At 43.1% G+C, this 12,071-nt stretch overlaps 1 protein-coding gene across 1 annotated transcript in view; it reads left to right on the top strand.

The window, feature by feature from the left end:
• Positions 1-11,992, top strand: part of LOC311101255 (pleckstrin homology-like domain family B member 1) — a gene marked incomplete at its 5' end in the record, with an annotated part of 105,951 nt that extends 93,959 nt beyond the window's left edge. The window contains 11 exons of the mRNA XM_084142375.1: positions 185-289; positions 1,421-1,523; positions 1,940-2,032; positions 2,759-3,053; positions 4,795-4,885; positions 5,171-5,317; positions 5,453-5,672; positions 6,580-6,665; positions 6,873-6,902; positions 9,171-9,209; positions 9,781-11,992. Of these exons, the coding sequence (XP_083998501.1) occupies positions 185-289; positions 1,421-1,523; positions 1,940-2,032; positions 2,759-3,053; positions 4,795-4,885; positions 5,171-5,317; positions 5,453-5,672; positions 6,580-6,665; positions 6,873-6,902; positions 9,171-9,209; positions 9,781-9,921 (1,350 nt within the window). The 3' untranslated portion in view covers positions 9,922-11,992. The remainder of the gene's footprint in view (positions 1-184; positions 290-1,420; positions 1,524-1,939; positions 2,033-2,758; positions 3,054-4,794; positions 4,886-5,170; positions 5,318-5,452; positions 5,673-6,579; positions 6,666-6,872; positions 6,903-9,170; positions 9,210-9,780) is intronic.
• Positions 11,993-12,071: the final 79 nt, after the last annotated feature.

Genomic DNA, 12,071 nt, shown 5'->3' with positions numbered 1-12,071 from the left:
GTATTTGTACCCTACTCTCTACTTCTCACAGCATCTCCCACCAGACTAGTTTTGAATAAGCACCACAGTTTATATTCCTCATTCCATTTAATGTAATCCATGTTTTACTATGTGGGGGAACCTCAAACAATTAGTCTACTGAGTTTGATAGCTGATCCTGGTCCGTCTTCACTCCTCCTCCCAGGTGTTCTGCTCCAAGCTGGACAGTGATGCTGGACAACCCAAAGCAGGCTCCGGATCCCATCTGCAGTGCGGAGCTGCCACACTGGGACGCAACACAACCTCAAAGGTAAACCTCATCAGCTCCGCTCCATCACTACTTGTTGGCTAGTAGGGTCCTCAGCGGATCATGTAGTAATCAACTATTTTGATTTAAGGTGAATTTGAATAGTACACATTTGCAGCTAAAAGCTGAATTGCAGCCTACTCAGGTCTACATACCTACAACCACATTAAAATACAAAATGGAAGGTACTGGTGTAGGAGGGAGGTCAAGTTTGTGGCTGGATCGTGTAGCTCGTGTAGATCTCTTCTGAGGCAGCCATTTGCTGTAATCCTGCAATTTAGCTAGCTTCATCATACGAGTTTGTGGTAAGTTTCTATGAGGAAGACTACAGTACATAGGGCCCTTATACACAATCAATCTGAATGTATTGTATGTATCCCTCTCAGGTCACCTGGTGTTTGATTTGACCTAGCATGTGGTTACATACCGGTAAACAACGGCAGGTTGTTATGTGTTGTGTGCTACATGATAGTATCAGATTACATTTGATAGTATTAGATGACATCGCTCACAAGACTGAGAGCTGGATGTTTATCTGTAGCTGTTGTCATGCGTCAAAGGTTAATGCATAGCATTTGATGGTTTATATACTGTAAGTCCATTCACTGGATGTGTCAGTGTACTCCTGAGTGGCGCAGTGGTCTAAGGCACTGCATCGCAGTGCTAACTGTGCCACTAGAGATCCTGGTTCAAATCCAGGCTCTGTCGCAGCCGGCCGCGACCGGGAGACTCATGGGCGGCGCACAATTGGCCCAGCGTCGTCCAGGGTAGGGGAGGGAATGGCCGGCAGGGATGTAGCTCAGTTGATAGAGCATGGCGTTTGCAACGCCAGGGTTGTGGGTTTGATTCCCACGGGGGGGGGCAGTATAAAAAAATAATATATGTATTCACTAACTGTAAGTCGCTCTGGATAAGAGCGTCTGCTAAATGACTAAAATGTAAATGTAAATGTAATGTCTTATTGGCTCTTGGCCTTGCCTGCCAGTCAATGATGACCACATTGGAAATAAACCTTGATGGTTTGTAATTTGTGTACTGCCATTGCATTGATATGTTGCTGTATGTGTTTTTCATTGTTAATTGAATTTAATAAATGAATCAATCAATCACTCTCCTTATTTTGTGTCCTTCTAGAGCCCACTGATGGTTCCCAACAGTACAGGCAGTTTGCCACGGAACTTGGCTGCCACCATGCAGGACATAGAGACCAAGAGAGCGCTAGCCTTACAGCAGAAAGGTAACATCCTTTTGGGAGTTTACACCAGGCTGCTGTCCCATGTTCTGGTTTGAGGCAAGAGTTTCCTTATAGGGTTCCAGCAGTAAACATCAACCTGGAATTAGTATATTTATAATGTGTTTAAGATGGTCCTCTCCAGGTTTCTATAAGCAAGATTTGTTGTCTGTCATTTCATGATTTCCTGTAATGCTTCAGAGAAACCACACCCCGTCCTTGTCCCTGTCTCCATCACCCCACTTCCCCCTCAACCAGTCTCTTCCTCCACGGTTACGACCCCTCCCTTGCTTGCCTCCTCTAGCTCAGATTTAACCACCATGTTGTCCTCTTGTCTGTCTCTCTGTCTGTCACCCTGTCCTTCCATCCCTCCATCCAACCATCCCTCTTTCCATTACTGTCCTCCACTCTCCATGTCACAGAGTCCTCCTTGCCTTCCACGTCTGAGTCTCCCTGCTCCACCATGGACAATCCCACAGACAGACAGATAGACAGACAGACCTCTGAGCCTGGGAGTGGGTTTGGTCTCATGTTCATTTCCTAACAGTCTTACATTCGTCTCATATAAAATCTCCATCCATCTTTCTTCTCCATCTTCTTGTCTGTCTCCATCCTCCTGCTGAGAATCAACAATGCATGCGTTCGGTTGAAGCGGTGCTTTTCACCTGTCGGGCCACCTTTGTTCCACTTTAACTTTGCGGCTGTTTTTAAAGAGGTATCTGTCAGTTATATGATGGCTAGCGAGCATGAGTTTGGACTTGAAGATGACTTCCTTGGGTTACTGGATCATTTTTTATTAGTATTTTTGCTGCTACTGTACTTAGGAAGCTTTGATGATGAGGAAAAGTGTTGCTGGTTGAATTGAGCTTGGGCTTTTGATAATACCGAGCACATACATGTTGTATGTTTGATGTATGTGTGGGGCCTGGTTTCATCTGTCGCTGACCTGTGGTATCCTACATTACACGGACTCATAGGCAATCTTTAGGTTTACTCTGTCTTCATAGCTGGGTGACACTGATCATCATGACCTTTTGCTTGGCAAGTGGATATGAATCATGTGTGTGTGTGTTTGAGTTGGTTAGTGGGTGAGTATGTGTGTCTGCATGCTGAGGGCACTGCCATTCATCCTGGAACTGTCATCATGGGACATAATGGGGTATCCCTGGACGTGATCAAACCACCCCACAGATCAGCTATGACCTCCTACTTCCTCCCTCTCCCTCTCCCTCCACCCCCAGGCCACCAGGTGATCGAGGAGCAGCGGCGGCGTTTGGCTGAGCTGAAGCAGCGGGCTGCAGTGGAAGCCCAGTGCCAGTGGGATGCGATCCACAGCTCACAGACCCACCTCAACACCCAGTATACCCCTTCCCACGCCCACGGCCCTCCAATGGTGCACCACTCCATCCTGCACCACCAGCCGCCGTCGGCGGGCGAGCAGCCGTACGACACACTAAGCCTGGAGAGCTCTGACAGCATGGACACCAGCGTCTCCACCGGCAACAACTCGGCCTGCTCCCCCGACAACATGTCCAGGTTAGAGATGCACACACACAAACACACACATGCACACACACGCATATCCTCGAACACACACACATACACTCTTCACCAACAACATATCCAGGTCAGAGCCAGAGCGAGGAACACTCAGCCTTACATGACACACACACGTACACACAAACACTGGCTAATTTCTGCCAAGGGATCTCCGACAAGTAACCACATGGGTCATATGACTCCTCCCCACGTGCTGTCTGACTGTGAATTGTGCACAATCTGTTAATTTGGTCAAGCTGTCTTGTATCAGCTCATTATTCATTACTGTCTGTCTACTAGTGACAAAAGAAGCCTGCTTGTCTGCTCAGCTGTTGTCCATCCACTGTTAGCAGTAATCAGGTGGATATCTATTGTACAATATAGGGTTTTTTACACTACTGAGCCGAACCAAACCAGGTTGTCTGTCCTGAGCTGGTCTGCTGGAACCATGCCGAAAAGGACGATGTGTAAAGTATCCGAGCCAGCACAGTTTGGTTTCAGTCGGCATGATAGTGTGACAATTTTATAATTCTCTAAATCCAGTTCAAACATTCTACAACTTAGAATTCAAATGTGAACAGGTCGTCTTTGTGACAGTCAAAGGCACTCCCAGTCCGTACAGAACTTGTCAAGTTTGTTGTCGTGCATGTATTATCGCAGGCCTACAAAAATGTCAACAGGGAAACGCTCTTGCATAACCACATGCCAGAGACAGTTTCTCTGTCTCGCTGAACACTGTCTTCCTCTCAAATAATTGATTCGCTATATTGGATGATCCTGGTCGTGCCCAAATGACTCCCTATTCCCTACATAGTGCACTACTTTTGACCAGAGCCTATGAGCTTTGGTCAAATGTAGTGCACTATGTAGGGAATAGGGTGCTATTTGGGATGCGGCCCTGGATACATGTGTAGGCTACAGCAGAAGGGATGCTCCCTTTAATCTTTATGACTGGTTAAAAGTCAACATTTTGTATTTTGGCTAGTTAAACATTTGGGTGAGTGACTGCTGAAATATAGTCAAATGACTAGTAACATAGAGTCTTAAGACTAGTGAAGACACTCTGCACAGATATAAAGAGGGGTTGCCCTGAGCCAGTTGATATGAAAGGTAGGATGTGTGTGTGGTTGCACACAGACAAGGCAGATGTGTCCATCCCCTTTGCACCTGGTGAAAGCACAGCAGTTTCTCCACTTTAAATGGGATATCAAAGATTGCACGTAATCAACTGGCCTAAGCACTCATTAGGGTTGTGTTCAGTAGGCAGGAAGTGGGGGGAAAAAACATCCAAAGCGGAGTGAATGAGAGTCCAATGAGAAACAGTCATTCGTCTTCTGTTGCAAAACGTTTTAGAATGTTGTCCTTCGCATGCCGTCATGAAAACAACCTTGCACTCACTGTCCGCTAGGCACCACCTGGCCGTACGGGACATTTCCAGTGTATACAGCATTGGACCTCTAAACCGTTGATAATAGTTAATAACTCTTTATGGTAGTTAGTGTCCACATAGTAAGTTAATGTTTTTATGACCAGTGATGACAGATGTTTTAGGACTTACTTAATCCTCTTCGTTCCTATGTGAGAAGCTCGCCGATCTTTAACCATTTTGGGGGTGGTTTTCCATGACGGGCCACAGTTTTGGGACCTAAGAGTATTAATACACTGTTACCCATAAATATATTGAATGATGGATGTCATTGATAGTTGAGATGTATCTCTGACTGTGTCTGGTTTGCAGTGCCAGTGGGATGGACGCGCTGAAGATCGAAGAGATGGAGAAGATGCTGAAAGAAGCCCACCTAGAGAAGGCCAGGCTCATAGAATCCAAAGTAAGACACCACCTCACACACCATGGCTAGCTTCCTATCAGATCCCATACTAACATCTTACTTCAGTGTTTACAGCCAGAACATGACTGGCCACCCGTCAGAGCCTGGTTCCTCTCTATTTTTCTGCCTTCTAAGGAGTTTTTCCTAGCCACTCTGCTTCTACCTCTGCATTGCTTTCTTTTTGGGGTTTTAGGCTGGGGATCTGTAAAGCACTTTGCGACAACTGCTGATGTAAAAAGGGCATTATGTTCATGATCTTTTCTCCACCTCCGTCCTTCTCTCCAGGAGCGAGAGAGCCATGCCCGTAGGCAGATGCTGGAGGAGGAGAGGAGGAGGCGCGAGGAGGCTGAGAAGAGGCTGCAGGACGAGACGGTGCACAGGCAGCAGCTGGTGGACAAGGAGGTGAAGATGAGGAGCAAGAACTTCTCCCAGGTGAGCCTCAGGCCCGATAACAACGAAAAATCCAAACAAAAAGAAAATGCATTTTGAGATCTGTCTCTCTGATCATCTGTTAGTCGTATAGGCTTTTGAAAGACTCGTTACACGTTTGTTTCCTTCTTTCCTCAGGCTCGTCCTATGACTCGTTACCTGCCCATCCGCAAGGAGGAGTTTGACCTGCGCTCCCACATCGAGTCATCCGGCCACAACGTGGAGACCTCTTACCACGTGATCCTCACAGAGAAGATGTGCAAGGGTTACCTGGTCAAGATGGGCGGCAAAATCAAGTCGTGGAAGAAACGCTGGTTTGTCTTCGACCGCCTCAAAAGGACCTTCTCATATTACATTGGTAAGGAAACTGCTCTGATCGAGCCAATGGGAGATACAGTGCATGGCATATTCATACCCCTTGACCTTAATGTAGACTGTATTTGTGAAAGGTGGTATAAATGAGTTCGGTAGAGATGAACATTAGGATACACAAGGGTAATGCACATTTGTGGGTAGCGGTTTGGTAGCAGGCGTTTAGATACAGTAATATGCAAATGCTTGGCGATTTGCATGATAAAATAGATAATTATTAAATAATTACTTCATATAAAATTGCAACTACTTTTCCAAAAAAATTGCGCTTGTATTATTATTTTTATGTAGCAGGGATCTAGTGCAGTTTATGCCTGAAGGTAAAAAGGGGCATAAAGTTACCCCCGGTTCCTCTTGTGTTTTTGCAGTGGTTGATGAAATAAGCTGCAATATTGTACCATAAGGGTGTAAGAATGTAGAAATCAGGGGCTCTATTAAATTCCGCGATATAAATTAAAAGTTATTTCCGATTGAGCCGACATGCAGCGTTTACTGTGAATGCAGTCTCCACTAAAGGGGGAACATTGCCTTTAAATTTCAATCACGCTGTAAAGCTGAATTTCTGCAAGGAGGATTGAATAGAGGCCGAAGTCTAAAATACAGTAGTAGTCAGAGACACTGCAACCTATTTAAAATGAAAAGGAAGCCGTGTTCTCAACAAAAAATAACTTGAAACTTCAAATGGACATGATGATACAGTATGTTACTTTTATGACACTGGCTTAGGAAATACTGTACAAGCTCAAGAATAGAATTGTGATTAACAATGAAAAGGATTGTCCTTTACTATGACTCTCTCTCCGTCTGTCATCAAAGAAACTGTACTGTAGGAATCTAAAATAATAACGTGATATTTTTACCTAAGCATTTTGTCATGTTCATCTCCTCTACAGACAAGCACGAGACCAAACTGAAAGGAGTCATCTACTTCCAGGCCATTGAAGAGGTCTACTATGATCACTTGCGTAGCGCCACAAAGGTACGTTCTGTGTTATCTACCTAACAATTGGAGAACAATCTTTATACAGAAAACAATAAAATCCTCTAATCACTTTTCTTTTTATGCTTTCACTGTACTGATTAAATAATTATCTTTCTTTAAGATCTTTTGTTTTATACACGTTTTGCTTCTTCCACGCTTTCATTTCTCTTCTCACTCTTTTGCTTTGACTGGCTGGTTTCACAGAAAGGATTTTTCAACCTCAATTTGGCCAATGTATGTATCACTTTTTGTCTCGACCCACCCATTGCTTGTTCTCTGCCCCTCTTACCCCAGTGCAACATGTGTGTGTGTTTGTTGATTTGGTTGTTTACACAGAATGTTCAGATAGAAATGTATAATGTAGAATTGATAGGATTGTCTGTCATGTAGAATAAGGATTCGTGTCAGCTCTACATATTCCATTGCTATCTGCAACTTTCTGTTGAATACCCACTAGGAGCGTAATCATGCATGATTATTACAAGACATAATGAAAACCCACAGTCATTACCGAACAGTGCATCTCTGGATCCTCACATTTTCCCCCTTGGTTTCATACAGTGGGGAAAAAAAGTATTTAGTCAGCCACCAATTGTGCAGGTTCTCCCACTTAAAAAGATGAGAGAGGCCTGTAATTTTCATCATAGGTACACGTCAACTATGACAGACAAAATGAAAAAAAAATCCAGAAAATCACATTGTAGGATTTTTAATGAATTTATTTGCAAATTATGGTGGAAAATAAGTATTTGGTCAATAACAAAAGTTTCTCAATACTTTGTTATATACCCTTTGTTGGTAATGACACAGGTCAAACGTTTTCTGTAAGTCTTCACAAGGTTTTCGCACACTGTTGCTGGTATTTTGGCCCATTCCTCCATGCAGATCTCCTCTAGAGCAGTGATGTTTTGGGGCTGTCGCTGGGCAACACGGACTTTCAACTCCCTCCAAAGATTTTCTATGGGGTTGAGATCTGGAAACTGGCTAGGCCACTCCAGGACCTTGAAATGCTTCTTACGAAGCCACTCCTTCGTTGCCCGGGCGGTGTGTTTGGGATCATTGTCATGCTGAAAGACCCAGCCACGTTTCATCTTCAATGCCCTTGCTGATGGAAGGAGGTTTTCACTCAAAATCTCACGATACATGGCCCCATTCATTCTTTCCTTTACACAGATCAGTTGTCCTGGTCCCTTTGCAGAAAAACAGCCCCAAAGCATGATGTTTCCACCCCCATGCTTCACAGTAGGTATGGTGTTCTTTGGATGCAACTCAGCATTCTTTGTCCTCCAAACACGACGAGTTGAGTTTTTACCAAAAAGTTATATTTTGGTTTCATCTGACCATATGACATTCTCCCAATCCTCTTCTGGATCATCCAAATGCACTCTAGCAAACTTCAGACGGGCCTGGACATGTACTGGCTTAAGCAGGGGGACACGTCTGGCACTGCAGGATTTGAGTTCCTGGCGGCTTAGTGTGTTACTGATGGTAGGCTTTGTTACTTTGGTCCCAGTTCTCTGCAGGTCATTCACTAGGTCCCCCCGTGTGGTTCTGGGATTTTTGCTCACCGTTCTTGTGATCATTTTGACCCCACGGGGTGAGATCTTGCATGGAGCCCCAGATCGAGGGAGATTATCAGTGGTCTTGTATGTCTTCCATTTCCTAATAATTGCTCCCACAGTTGATTTCTTCAAACCAAGCTGCTTACCTATTGCAGATTCAGTCTTCCAAGCCTGGTGCAGGTCTACAATTTTGTTTCTGGTGTCCTTTGACAGCTCTTTGGTCTTGGCCATAGTGGAGTTTGGAGTGTGACTGTTTGAGGTTGTGGACAGGTGTCTTTTATACTGATAACAAGTTCAAACAGGTGCCATTAATACAGGTAACGAGTGGAGGACAGAGGAGCCTCTTAAAGAAGAAGTTACAGGTCTGTGAGAGCCAGAAATCTTGCTTGTTTGTAGGTGACCAAATACTTATTTTCCACCATAATTTGCAAATAAATTCATAAAAAATCCTACTATGTGATTTTCTGGATTTTTTTCCCTCAATTTGTCTGTCATAGTTGACGTGTACCTATGATGAAAATTACAGGCCACTCTCATCTTTTTAAGTGGGAGAACTTGCACAATTGGTGGCTGACTAAATACCTTTGGAGTTGTTTGCCAAAGCAAGCCTTCTTAGAGAGATTATTCACTTGTTTGTTCCTCTGTGGAATTGGTTGTGTTTGAATCTGTCCCTTCAATTAATACAATTGAAACAGACTAAATACGGGTGGATTATCCAGGTGTGTGTTTGCGTGTGTGCATATCAAAGTGTTGTATTTTACATACTGTATACAGCTTAAGTGCATGTGTGTAACTGTAAAATATGTGGGTTGGGCACTTGCGTCTTATGTTGTGTGTGTAGATTGTCGTGTGTGTGTGTGTGTGTGTGTACTGTCCTGCTGGCAGTCGAGCTGCTGCAGTATTTCCTGTATCCTGTTTTGACTCTGATTGTCTCCTTCAGCACTTTTCTGAGCTCCTGCCTCCTCAGTTTCGAAGAGAGGTGTGTGTGCCTGCCACGCCATGATTAACTGTGTGTTGTGGATAAACACGTGGTAGAGCAGCGTAGTGCTCACTTATTTTTACAGGTTCAATAGACAGAAGTGTGATTGTCAGCATAGGAGAAGCCCCATTGTCCATCAACAAGACAATCAGTTGTTGAAAAGTCATCAATTGTTGAAAAACATATATATGGGCAATGTGTAGCAACTCTCTAACACTTGCCTGTGGTTTTTGGGTTGTCGTTTAAGATATTTGATTATTATAGTGCACCCATTGTACTAACCATCATGACCAATGAATTTAGAAAAAATATGTAGTTGTTTACACAGAGCATGATATTGGTTATTTTAGTTGAATCTGAGACAATATCGGAGGGTAGCACGTAGAAAAAACTCTCCGCCCACATATTCTGCATTCAATCTAACCTCCAATGTTCCCCAAAAGGATATGGGTAGCTGCCGCACCTTCACGCCCCTTAACATCGAGTGCTGTTTGGGCCAAATCGGAGTCATTAAATTACATGTCATCTCCATATTACTGACCTTTGACCTTTCTCTCTTCTCCAATCCCAGAGCCCCAATCCCTCGTTGACCTTCTGTGTGAAGACTCACGACAGACTCTACTACATGGTGGCCCCTGCCCCGGAGGCCATGAGGATATGGATGGACGTTATAGTAACCGGAGCCGAGGGCTACACGCAGTTCATGAACTAATAGGGGAGAGTTGCATACGGTGGCCTAGCGGTGACATAAGGTCATACATTGCTTACGGTGGCCTAGCGGTGACATAAGGTCATAAGGAGACTGTTTCGGCAAGAAAACACTTCAATAGATTCAGGCCTTTCCTTCTAGGGCCTTATCCTCTCCCAGTTTTGGGAAATTGCCTTTTTATTTTGTTACGTTCATTATATCTATTTTTAAATCTCACATCTCTCACTTTACAATATACATTTTTCTCCACTGGTTTTTCTACTTGCTTCTGCCCTCGGATTAAAAAAGGGAGCCCTGGAAGAGACACACACACACACTGTATATAACCAAAACAACATAACTGTCAGACTTTCTGCTCAAAAGCCTTTCTATATTGCCAAATGGAGATCTTGATTTAGTTACAGGCTCTTGCTTGTGAGACCTATTTTGTGTATCAGTAAATGTCTTTGATAGTTGTACTTATTTTTTTTACACTATATGGAATATTGCCAAATGACATAACAATGGTTTCAGACAAATGGTCGTTTTTATGGAGTGTTTCAAATAGAACATGAAGGCATTTGCCTGAATCTACTTAAGTTTATCAGTGAGCGAAAGATGTAATAATGTAAGAAAGGTTTAAAAGAAATTCTATTGAAAATGTTGGCGAATAAACCTAATTGAAATCAGTGAGACCATGACACAATCTACCAATGTCAAGAAACACACCAACTCAGGAGTCCATACTCAATTTTAGTTCCCGTCAGAGATAGAGATGGATCAAGATCTAGTTTTATGACCTTAGTCTACTGCTGAACTAGATTCAATTGTGTCTGTCTTCTACTGTAATGTTGCCAACTCCTAAAGGTACACACAGAGTCTGTTTGCCAAGTCCTGATAACTTGATCTTATGATGACTTGACCCTTTGCGTAAACAGCCATTCCATCACTGCCAGCCTACAACACCAGTAGCTCTAGGGACTACATAATGAGACAACGGTACATGTCATTATAATAATGCTAATCATTCTGTGCCTTGAGATGTGTCATAATACTCCTAGTCTGTAACTGTTAATCGTGCTGGTCTACAATCTTTTGTTAACGGTATCAGAATTCAACAGACTTGCATGGGGAAGGGAGAGGGGAAGTCTGACTGCTGTTTGGATGCAGCAATACACAAGTGCATGCGAACAGTAACCTCCCCTGAATTCCAAATCAAGCTCCAGACCCCACTACTTCTTATGCACTTGTGTAGATCTGAGAGGATTGGATAGGTAAACAGGTGGTAGCTCCATACTGCTCTCTGATACTCCAGGTGGAATTGTCGCAATATAATATTGCTTACACTTATCCAATTCTTTCAGATCTACACAAATGCACAGGGATTTCGGATTCAGGGTGCATTTCAGCTTTAATAGAACGTCAAATGATCTGGTAACTTGACATAATCATTGTAAAGGATTCAGACAGGCTACACGATCACAACATTTATAAATCACCATCTGAATATCTTTTTAGAGAAGACTATGCTGTGATTTTGAACATGTAAATCTGAGTGTTTAGGTTTGTTGTGAGGCCTTGTGAAATGTAGTTATCTTTCTTATGGTTAACCTGCCTGAGATACAGTAGTACTGTAATCCATGTCACTGTCAAGTATAAGAAAAGAGACTAGTGCGAAAAACCTTAATATATTTTCCCGTTTCTTTCCCCCCGCACCGAAATGGATGCAACCAAATATTCAGCATTGGCCAGAGGTATATCATAGTGTTAGAAAAAAACGGTTTTATACTGTAAAAAGATGCCTGTATGAAAATGTAATTTACTCAGCATTCAACCAGTATTGTACAAAAAGCCATTTTCTTTTCATTTTAAAAGACGTTTAATGGTCAGCATACGCTTTAGTTTTATGAGCGTGTTGTATCAGTCTACGCTCCCTCACTGTGTAGAACATATCTCCATCTTTCACTTTCTCCTATCACTCACACCATCTTCAGACCATATTATGTTGACGGTACACTATCTGTTTCATACTGCACTTTAATGTATGGATTATATGGATTTTGTCAGATCTATTAAAACAGACATGTTACTGTGAGTCTTATCTGGTTTGAATTCATAGCAACATGGCCATGGTTTTATTAAAACATTTATTTCATTTTCAGTAGTTGCAGTCT

The sequence above is a fragment of the Coregonus lavaretus genome (assembly GCF_964263955.1).
Source record: "Coregonus lavaretus genome assembly, chromosome: 26".
NCBI lineage: Eukaryota > Metazoa > Chordata > Actinopteri > Salmoniformes > Salmonidae > Coregonus > Coregonus lavaretus.
Note: the sequence above shows the minus strand (reverse complement) of the source record. Positions and strands in the feature narration are given on the sequence as shown.